The following is a 19,094-nucleotide window of genomic DNA, read 5'->3' as shown; positions in this document are numbered from 1 at the left end:
AAACCAGATTGCACATCGTTTTATGCTCAGTAATGCCACTTACATTCTTCTAACTTTTTGGATATTGAGGGAACAGATCCTTGAATATACAGAACGCAATTTTACTTTATTGGTATTTGAAAGAAGGAAGTGTCTAGGGGTATTTCAATAAAAATTGAAATGTAAACGACCCTTAATCTCAAGAAAAACGGAGGTCCGTACCACTAGAAAACCCCTAACATTCAGATTCTAGAGGTACGGATCCGTACCCCTAGACATTTCCTTGAAAGAATGACTCTGTAAATGTTAGCCTAATATTGAATACATTTTGTATTTTAAGGTTGACACATTTTTATTCTTATTTTTAAAACCTCCGTTTTTTTTTTCAAATTATAACAGTGTTTTTACAAATTTTAACATCGTGTTTCGCAATTGCACATGCACAAAGGTGTATGACCCGACTGGACCTTGAGGTTGGCGAAATATATGATCGAGAAATTATAAATACATGTTGTATATATATTAGAAAAGGCGCTCAAGTATGAGCTTGATGAGAAGCAAACATCGACAGTCAGTCGTCAATTATGCTGGTAAAAAGTTGATTTTTCTGTTTCTTTTTTAAGTAATAAAAATTGAATTTAGTACATTCAAAATATTAAAGTAAAATTGACATTATTGTTTGTGTGAATAACAACATTATTAGAGAACGGATATATCTTTTAGATGTTTTAGAATAGCCCTGTACATAGTACATACCAAATTGTTTCATCATATTATGCAAAGTATCTTAAAACTTTAAATTTATTTTGACGCAAGTCAAATCAAATGGTGTTTTCGTCTGATTCTGCCTAATCAGCAATTTTCCATATATCTTATATCGCTAGAAAATGCTGACGAGCTCAAAATATTAGACTTACATAATATTTAGAAATTGCTGACCGATCCTGTGTTAAATGCAAATGAGTTTTCTCTCATGAAGTTCTGCTAACAAAATCAAGTATGTATAGTTTCATCCATTTAATGACGATTGATGCGAAAACAACGCATTTGACTTGACTTGAGTCGAAATGAATTTAAAGTAGGCAAATTGTAGAATATTTGCAATATAAATGTATGAAATATTAAATGATTTAGTAGGCCTATGGTAAGTTCACTCAGACAATACTGAAAGAAAGAAATTGCTTTGTGTGCGGGAGGTCTGGGATTCGATCCCCGGCCGCGTCATACCAAAGACGTGAAAACTGGTACTGATAGCTCCCTTGCTTGGCACTCAGCATTGAAAGGGTTGTACCAGGAGGTAAAATAAGCAGAGGTAAGTATCTGTTACTGGATACCAAGTTTGTCGCACAAGAACTTTGTAGCTCATGTTGTAGGTTGGATTATATCATGCGACGTTGAATAAAGCTTACCTTTACCTTTGAAAGTTAAACATATAAAGCATATTCTGCTCAGTTCAAAATTATGTTATTATTCCTTTCGTTGTAGGATACACCAGACAAATATGACTACCAGATGTGTCTTTTGTCGTCCCTAGATGACATCGACAGTGAGCGTCTCTTTTATTCGCAAATATATTAAAAATCAAAATTTCCAAAATGGCGAATGAAACCCCTCACGCACCGACTCAAACCTGGGAATTAAGTCTTTACGAACTTCACAGAACTCCACAAGAGGCAATAACTGACAATACTGAGATAGCAGTTTCCCCTCGAAGCCTACATAGCGAACTTATGTGTCCAATATGTCTCGACATGTTAAAAAACACAATGACAACAAAAGAATGTTTGCATCGGTTTTGCCAAGACTGCATCATAACGGCTTTGAGAAGCGGAAACAAAGAATGCCCGACATGTAGGAAGAAATTAGTGTCCAAAAGATCGCTCAGACCAGACCCCAACTTCGATGCTCTTATCTCCAAAATTTATCCCAGCCGAGATGAATATGAAGCTCATCAAGAGAGGGTTTTGGCAAAGTTAAATAAACACCATAGTACAGCTGCTCTTACACACAGGTACAATAAAATTTTAAGATCAAAATATTACAGAGATGAGAAATTTCCATGGTTTTTACGAGACCCGGGACTATTTCTGAGATCGTTGTAAATACAAGTAGTAAATTCGAGAGGGGTGGGTACCCTTGGCCGCCCAGTGGGCTACCAGCAAAATTATAAATTTATCGGACACTGCGAATAGCGATATCTTCGTTATTTTACGCTTGTCAAGCACCTGTGTGAAGGGAAACAACTCTTTAAATTTAGAGTTCTTTCCCTTCGTGCAGATGCTCAACTGGTCCGCGTTTCAGTACTCACAGAAAATATTAACTATGTACAATGTTGTAAACAAGTCAAATATTTTTGCGGAAGTGAAAATTATCAAAAAAACTATAAAGAATTTAATAGAATATGTTAAAGATAAATAAACAATCCGCCAAAACGTCATACAAAACATTAAGTGTGACGAAGTACGGATTAGAAAGCGGTGTTAAAAACAAATTAGCATGGGCTTGGATGGACAGAGAAATTGATGTTGCGGAAAAAGTTTCAAACTGTCGGACTTTATTAGTAAGAATAAGATTGACATAGCTGGCAAAGCTCTTTGTTCATTGTTTTTAGCTTGACTATTTGAAGAATAAGTAGAACTATCCTACTCACCTTGGCGTCGGCGTCACACCTTGGTTAAGTTTTTCGTACCAGTCCACATTTTGACAAAGTCTTTTGAGATAAAGCTTTGAAACGTTCAACACATGTATACCATCACCTTGTCCAGTTTTAGGCAAGAGCACATAACTCCATCAAGGATTTTGGCTGAATTATGGCCCCTTTTAGCTTAGAAATCTTGGTTAAGATTTTCGTACCAGTTCACATTTGTGTAAAGTGTTTGACATATGGCTTTGAAACTTTTACCACTTGTTTATTATAACAGTGTCTATCTGTAGGCAAGAGTACATAACTCTGTCAACTATTTTGGCTGAATTATGGCCCTTTTTGGACTTGGAAATTGGTACAATTTTTGTGCAAGTCATTCAGTGTTTTGTCAAACTATTTGACATGTGGCTTTGAAAGTTTGAACAATTGTTTATCGTCATGATTTCTACATGTAGGCAAGGTACATAACTCTGTCAAGGATTTTGGCTGAACTATGGCCCTTTTTGGACTTGGAAATTGGTTCAGATTTCATACTAGACCATGTTTTGTCAAAACTATTTGACCTGTGGCTTTGAAACGTAGAACACTTTTTTGTCATCATGATTCCCATCTGTAGGAAAGAGTACATAACTCTGTCAACTATTTTGACTGAATTATGGCCCTTTTTGGACTTGGAAATCAGTTTTTTTCTTACCAGTCCATATTTTGCCTAACCTGTTTGTCCTATGACTTTGAAACTTTGACCACTTGTTTCGGCTAAAACAAGATCAGATATGAGATAGGGAAAATGAAATGGGCCCATGTTATGGTGATGGCATTCCTTACTGTTGACAGATAGGGAATAAGTACTCTGTGCATGTAAAAGTACAGGTTTTGGGCTTTCTTAAGATGTATAACATTACATACTTTCCTGCAATTTCTTGCACACTGTTAAAGATAATATGGTCAAAAAATGGTGTTTTTTCATCGTTATGGTGTTGCAAATAAAAAATGGCAAATTTTAGCAAGCAAGTGATCAAAGCAGTATTACATTAATGTGAATTGGCAATAACAGACTTAAAATGTGGCATTTCAAATTAAAGAAAGTCAAATTATTTCTTTATCAGTGAAGGAATTGAGTTTTAATTAAAAAAATACGAAAACATGCCTTCGTTATGTTTTTTTGGTTTTTGAAGGTCTGTCTCTATCCCCCTATTACAAAGGCAACAGTGATATGCCAGATACAGTATGGTAGTGTGTGCTGTTGCTGATATACAACTCTGAATATAAAGATTTTGCTTCAGGTCCAAATGAAAAAAATTGAGTCATAATTTAGTAACATGACTTTTTCGTAGTGTTCGTAGATCAATGTTTGCAATATGTAAATTGTAAGACCCACGAATAATATTTACTATTTTGTATTATTTTCTATTTGAGACTGTCTCAGAGAATTAGCAGAACTAAACATCTTTCTGCTTCTGCGACTGGTTATTTGTTGGGAAGCAACAGAAATTTGTCCGTAGACAGTAGTGTCCGTAGATCAATAATTTAACTGTAGATAATTTTCTTAAAACCAGTACATAATCAATGAGCTTGGGTTATTATTGATGTTTTTGTAAGGATATACTGATTCCAAAGAGATAAAACTCATCTTTCAGAGTATTTTAGAAAAATATGTTTTTGTCTATCTTTTCAAGTGAAAATGAACTTTAGCAAGCTATAAAACGAGTTTCACTAAGTGTACTTTAGCCAGATTGCGTTATTTACATACAGTATAACTATCCAATATGAATCGACAAACTATAATGTACATTTAACCACACTTGATCTCTTAACAGAGCGATTTTTTATATTGTCACTTGGTCTACGGACACTACAAGAATGCATGATATGTACACAATCTCTAATAGACTGCGCCCTCATTAAATTATTACGCCCGACGTATAAACGTCCATTGTGCATAGTGTTTAAAAACTCTTTTACTATAAATTATTTCTTAAACAAGAGCTGTCGGAGGACAGCAATGCTTGACTATTCAACAGCCTTGTCGCTTGAATGAATACAAAGTCGAAAAAGGGGCATAATTTAGTAAAAAAGTAAAATTCGGTAATGGAACCTGCATAGTGCTTATCAGCTCATGACAGTGGACAAGTGTATGAAGTTTCAATCCATTCCCATTAGTGGGTACTGACAGCTTACATATAAGAATTTAACCCAAAACTCCTACGTAGAAAAAGGTGCATAACTTTGTAAAATGCGAAGTTGAGTTATTGACCCTTTGCAATGCATGTCATATCATTGCAGTGAACCAGTGTGTGAAGTTTCAATCCTTTCCTATTAGTGGATACTGAGATACCAGCTTACATGTACATACAAAAACTTAACCAAAAATTTCTATGTTGAAAAAGGGGCATAATTTTGTAAAAAAGCAAAATGAAGTTATGGGACCTGCTTTATGCATGTCAGATTATGATAGTGAACAAGTGTGTGAAGTTTCAATCCATTCCCATTGGTGAGTACTGAGATACCAGCTTACATACAAAACCTTAACCAAAAAATTCTAAGTCGAAAAAGGGGCATAATTTTGTAAAAAAAGCAAAATAGAGTTATGGAACCTGTGCAGTGTAAGTCAGTTTATCACAGTAAATAAGTGTGTGAAGTTTCAATCCATTCCCACAAGTGGTTACTGAGATATATCAGCTTACATACAAAACGTTAACCAAAAATTTCTAAGTCAAAAAAGGGGCATAATTTTGTAAAAAAGCAAAACAGAGTTATGGAACATGTGCAGTGTAAGTCAGTTTATCACAGTGAATAAGTGTGTGAAGTTTCAATCCATTCCCACAAGTGGTTGCTGAGATACCAGCTTACATACAAAAACTTAACCAAATCTGGACGCGGGCACGGATGCGGACGCCGACGCATGGCGAGTCCAATAGCTCTACTATTCTATGAATAGTCGAGCTAATAAAACTAATCCAGATCTTTTACGTCTTTGAATCGTTATGACTTCATTTCTGTGTACGTGTGTTAACTACTACAAGGAATGTATTTCGTTTCGCTTTGTTTATTCTATCAGTGGTTAAAGATGGTAAACACCCATTGGTTTATGCTCTATTTTGGCAGTATCTGACCCTAACAAAAATTGACCAGGAAATACTACCGGTCGATTTTATGCATAAAATTGATTGATGTGTTTTAAGGCATTTATATTTTATTGGTTAGATATGAGTATTACCTTTCTTAAAAATCTCATAAGCTATCAATTCTGAGTAGACTGCTATGCCTAAAAAGAGTCGAATTCGGGACAAAAACTGTTAAGACTTATTTTAGCGTTGTATGTACCTGTGTTTCTTTCTGTCTGTCTGTCTACGTGTGTGACTGTGTGATATTGTGTGTGTTTAAGGTAACCAGCAAAACCACATCGGAATACAATTTTGTATCAAATTTTGTGTATTTTTTTTTCAAATTTTCCTATTAAAAGATTTTGTTTCTAAGTGTATTCAAAACATATCATAGTTCACTGGAAGCTTAAACTTGTGTTACTGTTATTACAGTCTGGTAAATACTCATGCACTAGTATGTAGTGTCCGTAGAATGGACAACTATATTGGTTCATCGAACTGTCACATGTGTTATTTTTTTCAAATTGTTTGCTATTTGTTCAAGGTTGATTGAGGTAGGGTTTTTGTTGTGTTGTTGAGTTAATTTGTTAGTACAAACTGTTTGGAATACAAGTTTTTGTCTCAAATAGTTAATATTTTTATTCTTAATGAGTGGACATTTTCAACAAAAGATTTCATAGCTGTGAATAATTCAATAGTTTTCTAAGAATGGCTGTTTGAAAGTAAATTTTCTAAACTAAATTGTAACAAAAAGGTTAAAATGATGGTGAAACTAAGGTTTAGACACAGTATGAATTTCTGTAGTGTCCGTAGATGTTATAACAGTGATTCTTTAAGACAAGTTAATGATATTTAAAATGTTTAAAATGTTAAGCATTTGTTTGTGGCTACAAGATTGTGCTTTTTATGCAAAATCTTTATACATTTTATGCCAGGATAGAGGTTAGATATACATTTTCTACTTAAGAAACACCATGAGAAAAAATTTTTGACTCAGGTTTTGGAAATATGTAACCATAAAAAAAGAAACATTCACATCAGTTGTATTTTTGTACCCCCCGACAACAAAGTTGTAAGGGGGGGTATACTGGTTTCAGGTTGTCTGTCTGTCTGTCCGTCTGGCCGTCTGTCCGTAGACGCAATCTTGTGCGCACCATCTCTCCTTATCCCCTTGACAGAATTTAATGAAACGTCACACAAGTGATCAGTAACAACAGTAGTTGTGCATGGGGCATGTTAGGTTCTTTTAGAAAAAAAAATTGCAGAGTTATGGGACTTTGTTTTTTTTGTTACTATACTATATACATAGACACAATCTTGTCCGCACCATCTCTCCTCATCCCCTTGACACAATTTAATGAAACTTCACACAAGTGATCAGTAACAACAGTAGTTGTGCATGGGGTATGTTAGGTTCTTTCAGAAAAAAAATTGCAGAGTTATGGGACTTCGTTTTTTTGTTACTATACTATATACATAGACACAATCTTGTGCGCACCATCTCTCCTCATCCCCTTGACACAATTTAATGAAACTTCACACAAGTGATCAGTAACAACAGTAGTTGTGCATGGGGTATGTTAGGTTCTTTCAGAAAAAAAATTTGCAGAGTTATGGGACTTTGTTTTTTGTTACTATACTATATACATAGACACAATCTTGTGCGCACCATCTCTCCTCATCCCCTTGACACAATTTAATGAAACTTCACACAAGTGATCAGTACCAACAGTAGTTGTGCATGGGGCATGTTAAGTTCTTTCAGCGACAAAAATTGCAGAGTTATGGGACTTTGTTTCTTGTTAACATACTATGTACATACAGTCTGCATATGTGCGTGCCTAATCTACCAAACCCTTGCACACAATTTAATGAAACTTCACACAAGTGATCAGTACCAACCCTAGTTGTGCATGGTGCATGTTACATTCTTTTAGATAAATATTCTGCATAGTTATGGGACTTTGTTTTTTGTTACTATACTGTATACATACAGTCTATATACATACAGTCCACATAATTATGCAATCTTGTGTGCGTCAAATTGCAATGTACTGTGTCAGTGCATGCGGGGGGTACATTCATCACCTTTAGTGATAGCTCTAGTTATGATTGTGTAAACCTTACTTTAGTTAGTCATTACATAACTTTCTCTGTATATTGCAACAGCATTGTTGGAATCATCATCAAATCATGTAACATGTTTTGTAGTGTCCGTAGACATTTTAAAACGTCTTAATGAACCAATTTATTTTCAAAACTCATTAACTTTTAGTCCTGAGCATCTGTTTTGCATAAAAGCACAATGTCTTGTTTGTGAACTGAAGTAGTTTTCCTATCATTGTCAGCTGTTCTGTTAAAATAAAAGAATTTGAAAAGTTTAATGAACAATTTGTGTTATTATAATCATACTTCTTATGTAAATATTAACACAATGATGTCTTCTATGGAGTGGTTTTCGAATTAAACTTGATAAATTGTACTTGTTTAAGCAAGTTACAGTCAAAATGAATCTTTACTTCAGTGTTTTCCATAAATTACACATTGTTATGCCTTGTGTTTGTAGTGTCCGTGACTCTGCTACCCTCATATAATTGCTGCCTTGTAAATTTTATAGCAGACAGTCCTAGTCAAAAAGATTTTGGTATTTGGTCCCTGGTATATTAGACCATGACATGGGCTGAAAAAATGAGGATTTGAAAAACTTTATTTTTTTGGCAAAATTGCAACATAAATTCCCTATCTGATCTTGTTTTAGCCGTTTGCCATCATAGTCTACATATTTAGGCAAGGCTACATAACTAGGACAAGGGCTTTAGCTCAGTTAGCGGTGGGAAAAAATTCACAATCTGGGGTGATTTCACAAGTTATCATTGTTTATGTTCCGATAAACTTCATTGTCAAGTAACAGCAACAGGATTAATTTCCTTCGGTGTTAAAGAAGAAAAAATAGAAACTAAGTCCATAAGTTAATATTTAAAAGCCATTTTCTCTTTATTATATGTAAGATTCATACAATTTTTGTAAATTTGCTCAAATTTTTTTTTACAATTTTCCATTTACTGCACTATTTTTCACAAAATGATGAAAATGACCAGGCCCAGGCCTCTTCACAATTTTGGCAAAAACATAGCTCTGCAGATCATTTGGCTGTTTGTTCTTCATGTCTAAAAAACACTGTGAACACATTGTGTTATGTTTTATGATGATACCTCACCTGTTTCAGTCTAAATGTGGCATGGAAATAGCATTGTTGCATTTGCAAATAGTTTTAACTGGTTGAATTGCATATTCTGTGCCCTTTTACATGTCCTATACCGTGACACTTAGCCGAGGCTATCCGCACTATAGTCCTTATGATAATTTTCTTTATCTGCACGACTGTCATGCACTTTTACTCCTCCTCAGTTATTGATAAACGGATTTGATTCAAACTTGAAACAGTAGTTGCACAACATCATCCATGTCAGGCGACTTAAAGTGCATTATTCTAGCTGAAATGTTTAATGATATAAGTTTCTTTCATACTTAGAAATTCAGGTTAATGTTTTGATGTACTTTCACTCTGTTAATACTAAGTGGACTTTACTCAAAATTAAATTGTTTTCCGAAATCCTCATCCATTGAGGTGTTTTTGTCACAACAATGATAGCTCTAGTTTTTGCAGATAAGCCCCATGTCACTATTGAGCAATGTAATAGTACAGTGTGCTGTTTCCTCTGACATCAGTTTTTATTTGAAATGTTTTCAGTATTGAAGAAGGTCTGAGGCAGCAAGCATTAAACAGAGCACAGAGGGTTCGTAAGCAAGCTTCGGACACAGATTTGGTACTGAGAAATGATACTGGTTCATGTACATCTAATGACAACACTCCAAGAAAGAAAATCAAACAGTTCTCAGATGATTCCAGTACAGAGAATTCTCTCCTTGATGGTTTACCAGAGTCAAGTCAGCCAGATGTTGTACCACAACTGAATGAGATTGAACTTGTATTTAAACCATACCCAAAAGAAGGTGCTGAAAGGAGTGATGAATCAAGATATATCAAAACTACAGCAAATGCTACAGGTTAGTGCACCTGCGTAGAGGATTTTACTTCGTTCTTAAAAACTTTTACTTTAAAATATAAATTTGCTTATATTGTACATAATGTTGAAATGTTGGTTGAATTTTGACAATTAAATACGTGTGTATCTACATTTTTGCAGTTTTGCGGACAAAGCTTTATGAATCTTGTTTAAATTTGTTTCCCTCAGTAAAGCAGATCATATTTCTTGTACTTAAAAGCCTTGATTTTTGCAGCTTGTATCCTCATCTACGTCAGTTTGATCTGAAACAATATTATAACACTTGTGTTAGAGAAATTTGCCTTACATACTTGCACATGAGATATACTAAGCATACATCTGCCAGTGTAGTTATTTCATAAGAAAAAAACCTCAAAATAATTCATTATGCTTTAGCTTCTGCTTGTGTAGAGTAGCAATGTAAGATAACATACACTGACAACTTCATGTACCAGTAAGTGACACAGGTTTTGTTTCTTGTTTGATTCTTTGAATGCTTTGTTTTTTGTAGTGGACCATCTGTCAAAGTATTTGGCTATCAGATTGTCTCTGGAGGTACAGAATGATGCAGGTTTGTTGAATCTTTTTTTATCTGAAACTATTCCTTTTTATTTTCTTCTTTAAGCCCTTTTCTTCTTTTAGTCCGTCTGAGTTTAGCAACAGTTGGGGTATGGTTGCTGTTTATAAATGTACACTTTCAGTATGTCCATATACTAGTATTACAAACATAGCAGGCCTGGATGCATTTTGAACATGGCCAGATATTACAAACATTGCTGTCGTGGGCACATTTTAAACTTGTCCATATATTACAAACATTGCTGCCGTGGGCACATTTTAAACTTGTCAATATATTACAAACATTTCAGGCCTGGGCACACTTGTAAAATGTCTGTATATTACAAACATAGCATGCCTTGGCATACTTTCAACATTTTCATATATTACCAACATTGCAGGGCTATGCACACTTTAATACTGGTACTTCCACATTCATTTTCTAAATTCACTCAAAGTTAAACTTTCATGTGCCACTTTTAAACTTTTTTTCAGATCCTTCATCAGCTGATGAAAGCAAATATGCCATCTTTATTTACAATGGTGCAAATAATTACACCCCCCTGCCAGGGTGTATGACACTTGAACAAGTGAATGACAAATATTGGAATGTTAATAAACCTCTTGAAATGTTTTACGCAAGACAGAAAATATCTGCAGAATCTCCTGTTAAAAAAGGCAACGAGAAATGAAGACTGCATTGAAACAGTATTGTTAAATCAGTTGCACATTGGACTAGTGCTTCAGATAGGAGACCCTGTACATAGCTTTGTACATGCATTTGATATCAGCAGAGAGATGTACATGTATTTAATACGAGAGAGATGGAACTCTGTATATAGCAAATGTTGGAATATGTCTAAACAGTTATTGATGCTTGTGCCATGTTATACATCACTTCAGTGTGTGCTTTTATTGTCAACATTTATGTGAATAATTAATACTAATAAAGATTCAGCTACAAAGTGAATATGTTGAATTAAGCATACCAAAAATAAAATGCTTCGGTTCCTGCAGTGTTAATGATACAAAACAGAGGCTTTGTGACATTGTCTGTGTTGATGTGAACGATACATGTCAGATGATTTGTGACAAGACTGGGTTGATGTATACAAAAGTGTACGATACAAAGCAGATGCTTTGTGACATTGACAGTGTTGATGTGAACGATACAAGTCAGATGCTTTGTGACATTGACAGTGTTGATGTATACAATGCAAGACAGGTGCTTTGTGACATTGACCATGTTTGTGTACACGATTCAAATCAGATGCTTTGTGACATTGTCTGTGTAACACTGTGGTACTGTTGGTGTATAGTTTGTATGAATATGCTCTGTAGTGAGCAGAATTGAGCAGAAAACGTGTAACTCATGTTCCATATACTGTAATAAAATCAGTGGAAAGAAAACTTTCTGTATTTTGTATTTTCTTGATACGTGATTTAGATATAGTAAAACAAGTTCTTGCTAGTACTTTGAAAATGACATTACTGCTAATATTTAAACATTTGAAGTATCTTTATTTCCTGGCAAGCTTTTACAGTTACCATTACATTTGAGTTTGGACACAGGTAAAACTTCACAAAGGGTTTTCTCGGTTACCTCCCCTCACTGGTAAGACTTCATTCAGGTTTCTCTTGGTTACCTCCCCTCATGTTGAGTGTTGATTTTATTCTTTACACTTCATAAAATTTTGTTTAGTTCTTATAACATTTGCTTACATGTAATTGTTCAGAATAAGTAGATGAGGCTTTCTTGTAAGTTTTCCTTTTTATAACATATTCATTCTTCCACTATTCAGATTCTATTTTACCTAGAGATTAGCAAATCTCTTAAAAAAAGTATTCAGTCATAAAGTAGTAAAAAGGTGGGACCCCCCCCCCCCCCCTGGCTGAGTGATCAAGTTTGACTAATGGCACGCCCCTTACAGGTATTGTTCAGGTGAAGGAGTGACCCATCTGGCTTTTGGACCATTGTTAGTTCTACTTTCCTCTGCCTCAATAGTTCCTGAAGGGTCATTATTCTCCGTTGTCTTTAAATTGGAGACGGATATAGCAGAAATTTTAAGAAAATGGCTATCCATTGAAGCAGCTATTTTAGTATTTATGATGTCATTTACATACTGCTGATTATTTATTTAGCATAGATAAGTCAGATTATTTACTGTTATCTATAAGATGTGAAGTAAGATACTTTCTTTTGTTGTAGAAAAAAAATTTAGCTCAATTATTTGAACAATAGGGAGAGCTATGCGACGCAACCAGTCATCATAGTCATTGTTGTCGCCAGCTTTGGTTAAGGTTTTTTGTGCAAGTTCATATCTCACTTACCATTGCATACATTGGATTTAAACATTACACAAGATTTTGTTAAAGTTTAGCATGCAGCTGAAAGGGCTGAATTTCGTAAAAAAACTTTTATGATTGAGAAGAATGTATTAAAGCAAAAATTTTTTAAACAAAATGTTTTTCCGGGCAAAAACCCAAAAATTTAGATTAAATTTTTGGGTAAAATTTTTCCCCCCTTTTCCTTTTGTCATTTTAGAGGGCCCCGGGTCAAGGTTTTTTCCTTTTGCACTCGAAAAAAATGTCTTGTGGTAAATTTGGGGATGGCGAATGTAAAGGGTTTTCAGTAAAATCGAGAATTTTGTATTCAGTAGAGGGACCCCTATTCAAGGGTAACTAGAAACCGAAAATTTTTGTTATTTTCATTTGATGCCCCCCTATAAATAAACGGAGCGCTCGAGAAAATGTTTTATAGTCAGAAAGTTGACCCCTATAAAGGTTCCAGTGCACTCGAGAATTGTTTTATGGTAAATGAGGGCCCCCCTGTCAAGGTTTATAGGAATCAAAAATTTGTTATGGTCGGGAAGAGGGGCCCCCCTGTCAAGATTTTATTTGCATCGACAATTGTTTTGGGGGCAGAAAAATTGGCCCCTTTGTCTAGGTCCATAGTGCATTTGGGTAAATTTGTCTTTGGCGGGTTGTTTTGGCCCCGTAAAGGGAAAATTTATTTCCATGGGGGGAAAAAAGGGTTTTAGGGTTTCAGGATGGCCCCGGTAAAGGTTTCATATTTGCACTCGAAAATTTGTTTTGGCCCAGTTAGATTCCCCCGTAAAGATTTTTGTGCATTTCGAAAAATTTGTTTAAGGGTTTCGTATAGGGGCCCCCCTGCCCAAGGGGTTACAGTTGCCCCCGGGAAAATTTTGCCTAGGGTTTAAATTTGATGGCCCCTTTTTTCAAAGGCCCATAGTGAATCGAAAAATTTGTTTGGTCTTTTAAAATGGGGGGCCGTCAAGGTTACTGTGCACCGAAAATTGTCTATGGTAAATTTAGTTTGGTTTTTCAAAGGTAATATTTGCCCGCGAAAATTTTGGCAAAGGGCCCAATTTAAAATGGCCCCTGTAAAAGGTCTTTAGTGCATCGAAAATTTTGTTTTTTGTCAGTTATATGGCCCCTTTAAAATTACTTTTTCCCAAAGGGAGAATTTTTATGGTCAGAAGATGGGCCCCCGAAAAGGTTGCGGGTGCCCCGAGAATGTCTTTTGTCAGTAGAGGCGCCCCCTAGGTTACAGGGGCACCGTGAATTGTTATGGTCTTTGTTGGCTTTGTCATGGTTATTGTGCCTCGATTTTTTGTTTGGGGTTTTCAATGATGGCCACTGTAAAGGGTTTCATAGTGCTTTTTTGAGAATTCCCAGTGGTCAATAGATGGTCCCTTTAAAGGTCTTAGTGCACTGAGAATTGTCTATGGTCGGGTAGTGCCCCTGTCAAGGTCTTTAATTTTCTCGATAAGTGTTTTTGGGTTTAAAGATGGCCCCTGTCAAGGTATAGGGGCACTGGGAAAAATTTTTTTTTGGTAATCAAAAGGCCCCAGGTTAAAGAAATTTAGTGCACCGAGAATCGGTTATGGTCAGTTTTTGGGCCACTGTAAAATTTTACAGTTTTAGTGGGGATTACCAAACCGACGGCTACCCAAAAAGGTTTTTAGGTTTTTTTAAAAAAAGATTTTTTTCCCTAAATATGCGAATTTTGTTCCCTGATTTGAACAGTATTTTAAAAAAACAGCAAATTATAGAAAATGTCTTTAATGATTGCTGTGTTTTTCCTTTATGCTTTATTCAGTATTTTAAGACCACTTTTGTAATCTGCAACAAGGGTTTTGTTTTGCATTTGCTTTTAAAAAAAAAAATCTTTTTTGCATGCGCCCATTTTGTTCGGGGAAGCCCTATTATGAAAAGATTTAAACCCACTTCCTTTCCCCTTTTTGCATGATCGTAAGAGGGCTAATGGGGTTTTTTAAACATTTTGGGTTTTGCAGTAACTCTGTGTTTTCCAGCGGGTATGCAAATTTTGTTTCGATCCCTTTCCGTTTTTATTGGGGATTGTAAATTGAGTTTGTGGAACCAAAATTTTGTAGCCCTTTTCGGCGCCATTTTTAAAACCAAAAATGTTTTGGGTGCGCCGTTTAAAACCCCCAAATAAAAAAATTTTTTTTTAGCATGCATTTTACCCAATGGAAAAACTTTTAGAATGTCTCTTTTTTTGTAATTTTGTTTAATGCGTATATTAAAATTTTAAAAAAGAAAACCGTCAGTTTGTTGAAGTAAAAATGTCCGATGTTTTAAAACACAAAAAAAACAAACGTTTTAAAACCCAGTTTTACAAGATGGTGATTAAAAACAGTTCCAAATGCGGATGAATATTTCTAAACCTTAAACATCATTGCCGCATAAAAATTAAATTTCAAAAAGTATTTAAAAAGTTTTTTTTTGCTGTTGTCTTTAAAACGAAAGTTTAAAGGGACTTCAAATAAAATTTTTTTTTTTAACAAAAATAATTAGGAACTGTTTATTTTTTTCGTTTTTTAATCGACATCCCCTTTGTTTTAGTCCCCCCGGACTTGCCCAGAGCTTTTTGGACGAAAGACTCCACTCGGGACCCCTTACCACTTTTTGTTTCTCTTTTTTCCCTTTGTTTTTAAAATTTTCTTGAGGAGGGTCATAAAGGGGTTTTAAATTAAAATGAACTGTTTAATTTTGGGGAAACAAATTTCCACCGAGATTGTATTTGTAACATTCCGTGTAAGCAGTATTGAATTGTTTGGCAAAAATGTTTAAAAATTTCCACTCCGAAAACACAAAAAAAACATTTACATGCAGAAAAACCCAACAAAAAAATTACTTCTTTTAACATAGATGGGATAAAACAAAATTTCAAACTTACAGTTTTGTATTAATATATTCTTAAAAGAGTAAGTGTTTTCCTTGAGCAGCTATCCCGGGCCGAGCCGTACTGTGCGGTTGGAAATCATCCCCAACTTTTTTTACCGGGGAAATAACACAACGGTATCGGTAAAAAAATTGGAAGGATTGTCTTCTCGGGAAAAAAGGGTGTGTGCCAATATCGAAATCCAGTTTCCCCTCGCCACGAAAAAAAAACGGGCCCATTTTGGAGGCAAAGAAAAGGGTGCGGGCCGAGGAAATCAAAATTTTTTTAGCTTTTTGTTTTCGAGTAAGCGTTGTCCCGATCGCCCCTTTCCCCTGCTGGGAAAAAGTTCCTTGTTGCGGGAAAAGATGTTAAAAAATTTCCCAAAGGAAAGTTTTGGCGTAAAAAAAAAGTTGCAAAACAGTTAAAAAAACGGAAACGGCAAACTTGGGGACACGTTCGGGGGAAAACCTTTGCAACGTTCGGGAAGCCAGACTTTTTAGGGCAAATGGCGGAGCGGCTTTTGTCTGAAAAAAAACAAATCCCGTTTGTAAGTTATTTAAAAAAATATATAATTTAGAATTTACATGAATTCATTGTATTAGTGTTTTTACTTCGTGTGTGCAGTAGGAATGGGCGCTGGTCTAATGCAAAATTTAAATAAACCCCGTCGGCGATCTTTTTGGTTGACGGGTTGGGGAAATTTATGGAAGGGGGGTGCCGCCATGATATTTGCCAAATGCTAAATGACAAGTAGTGAATGAAAATGTTTTCCAAATGCTGAATGTCAAATAATGGCTGTCAAACGGTTTTTAAAAAATTTTTTTTGAGAAATGTGAAACAATGAACCCCCCAAAAAAAAGGGGGGTTTTTTTTAAAAGGGGAAAAATTGGGGTTTTCCCCTTTAAAAAGGGGGTTTTTTACACACTTTTTTTTTTTTAAATTTTTTTTTAAAAAAAAAAAGGGGGGGAATTTTTTTTGGGGGGAAAAATTTTTTTTTTTTTAAAAAAATTGGGAAAAAAAAATTTTAAAAAAAAAAATTAAAATTTTTTAGAATTTAAAAAAAAAATTAAAAAGGTTTTTTTTTTTTTAATTTGGGTTTTTTTTTTTTTTTTTTAAAGGGGGGTTTTTAAATTTTTTAAAAAATTTTTTTTTTTTAGAAATTTAAAAAAAAATTTTTTAAAAAAAAAAAGGGGGGGCCCGGGAATTTTTTTAAGGTTTTAAAAAAATTTTTTTTTAAAAAAAATTTTTAAAAAAAAAAAAATTTAAAATTTTTTTTTTAAATTTTTTTAAAAATTTTGGGAAAATTTTTTTAATTTGGGTTTTTAAATTTTTTTTTTTTTAAAATTTTTGGGGGTGGGAGTAATTTAAAAGGGTTTTTTTTTAATTTTTAAAAAATTTTTTTCCCAAAAAAATTTGAAATGTTTTTAAAAAGGGTTTAAAGGTTTTTAAAAAAAAAAAAAATTTTTTTTTTTAAAAAAATTTTTTTAATTTTAAAATTTTTTTTTTGTTTTGGGGGGAAAAAAAATTGTAAAAGGGGTTTTTTTTTGGTTAAAAATTTTTCCCCCAAAAGGTTTTTTTGGAAATTTTTTTTTTGGGAATTTTAAAATTTTAAAAAAAAATTTAAAAAAAAAAAAAACCCCCCAAAAAAGGGGGGGGTTTTTTTTTTTTAAAAAAAAAAAAAAAAAAAAAGGGGGGGGGGGGGGTTGGGGGGTTTTTAAAATTTTTTTTAAAAAAGGGGGTTTTTTTAAAAAAAAAAATTTTTTTTTGGGGGGGGGGGGGGAAAAAAAAGGGAGAAACCCCTTTTTTTTTTTTTAAAAAAAAAAGGGGGAAAATTTTTTTTTTGGGGGGAAATTTTTAAAAAAAAACAAAATTTTTTTTAAAAAAAAATTTTGGGGGTTTTTTTAAAAATTTTTTAAAGGTTTTTTTTTTTAAAAAATTTTTTTTTTTTTGGGAAATTTTTAAATTTTTTTTTTTAAAAAAAATTTTTTGGGGGGGGGGGGTTTTTGGGGTTTTTTTTGGGGGGGTTTTTTTTTTTTAAAAAAGGGTTTTTTGGGGGGGGTTTTTTTGGGTTTTTTTTAAAAAGTTTTAAAAATTTTTTTTTTTTGGTTTTTTTTTTGAAAAAAAAAGGGGAAAAGGGTTTTTTTTGGGGGGGGGCCCTTTTTTTTGTAAATTTTAAAAAAACCTTTTTTTGGGGTTTTTTTGGGAAATTTAAAAAATTAAAAAAAATTTTTTTTTTTTTTTTTTTAGAAAGGGAAAAAATTTAAAAAATTTTTTTTAAAGGGGGGGTTTTAAAACCAAAAACCCAAATTTTGGGGGGCCCCAAAAAAAAAAAAGGGGGGAAAAAAAAAACCAAAAAAAAAATTTTTAAAAAAATTTTTTTTAAAAATTGGGGGAAAAGGGGGGAAAAAAAAATTTTTGGGGGGGGGAAAAAAGAAAAAAAAAAAAGGGAAAATTTAAAAATTTTTTTTTTTTTTTTTAAAAAAATTTTAAAAAAGGGAAAATTTTTTCAAAGGGTTTGAAGGGAAAAAAAAAATTAAATTTTTTAAAAAAAAAAAACCCCCCTTTTTTTTTTTTTTAAAAAAAAAAAAATTGGGTTTTTTAAAAATTTTTAAAAAAAAATTTTTTTAAAAAAATTTAAAAAAAATTTTTTTTTTCATTTATTTTTTTTTTTTTGGGGGGGGGAAAAAAAAATTTTTTTTTTTTTAAAAAATTTTTTTTTTTTCCCGGGGGGGGGGGGGGGGGGTTTTTGGGAAAAAAAATTTTTTTTTTTAAAAAAAAAATTTCCCTTTTTTTTAAAAAATTTTTTTTTTTTTTTAAAAATTTTGGGGGAAAAAAATTTTTTTTTTTTTTGGTTTTTTTTTTTGGGGTTTTTTTTTTTTTTTTTTTTTTTTTGGGGCCCTTTTTTTTTTTTAAAATTTTTTTTTTTTTTTTTTTTTTTTAAAATTTTTTTTAAAAAAAAATTTGAAAAAGTTTAAAATTTTTTTTTTTCCCCTTTTTTTTGGGGGGTTTTAAAAAATTTTTTTTTTTTTTTTAAATTTTTTAATTAAATTTTTTGGGTTTTTTAAATTTTTTTATTGGAATTTAAAAATTTTTTTTTTTTTTAAAAAAGGGGGGGGGGGGGGGGAAAAAAAAAAAAAAACCCCCTTTTTTTTAAAAGGGGTTTTTAAATTTTTTAAAAAATTTTTCCCTTTTTTTTGGGGGTTTTTTTTCCCCCCCCCAAAAACCCTTTTTTTTTTTTTTTAAAAAAAAAACCCCAAAATTTTTTTTTTTTTTTCAATTTTTAAAAAAAAAAAATTTTTTTTTTTTTTTTAACCCCTTTTTTTTTTTTGGGTTTTTTTAAAAAAAAAAAAATTTTTTTAAAGGTTTTTTTTTTCCCCTTTTTTTTTTTTTTTAAAAAAATTTAAAAAATTTTTTTTTTTTCAAAATTTTTTAAAAAAAATTTTTAAAATTTTTTTAAAGGGGGGGGGGTTTTTAAAAAAAATTTTTTTTTTTAAAAAAGGTTTTTTTTTTTTAAATTTTAAAAATTTTTAAAA

General features: G+C 32.9%; 1 protein-coding gene across 1 annotated transcript; it reads left to right on the top strand.

Moving 5' to 3' along the window:
• Positions 1-1,549: 1,549 nt before the first annotated feature.
• Positions 1,550-11,762, top strand: LOC123564087 (E3 ubiquitin-protein ligase RING2-like). Its single transcript, XM_045357383.2, has 4 exons — positions 1,550-1,990; positions 9,479-9,795; positions 10,306-10,365; positions 10,848-11,762. Exons 1-4 carry the CDS (start codon positions 1,575-1,577, stop codon positions 11,042-11,044), a joined length of 990 nt encoding a protein of 329 aa, XP_045213318.2. The 5' UTR covers positions 1,550-1,574; the 3' UTR covers positions 11,045-11,762.
• The last annotated feature ends 7,332 nt before the right edge of the window (positions 11,763-19,094 follow it).

This window comes from Mercenaria mercenaria, chromosome 2 (assembly GCF_021730395.1).
Source record: "Mercenaria mercenaria strain notata chromosome 2, MADL_Memer_1, whole genome shotgun sequence".
Classification (NCBI taxonomy): Eukaryota; Metazoa; Mollusca; class Bivalvia; order Venerida; family Veneridae; genus Mercenaria; species Mercenaria mercenaria.
This window is presented reverse-complemented; position numbering and strand designations above follow the sequence as displayed.

Bases quoted from the DNA above. Each gene is read 5' to 3' on its own strand.
- LOC123564087 (XM_045357383.2), top strand. From the start codon at position 1,575: ATGGCGAATGAAACCCCTCACGCACCGACTCAAACCTGGGAATTAAGT. The intron at 1,991-9,478 runs GTACAATAAAAT...AAATGTTTTCAG, and splicing joins ACAGCTGCTCTTACACACAG to TATTGAAGAAGGTCTGAGGC. The intron at 9,796-10,305 runs GTTAGTGCACCT...TGTTTTTTGTAG, and splicing joins AACTACAGCAAATGCTACAG to TGGACCATCTGTCAAAGTAT.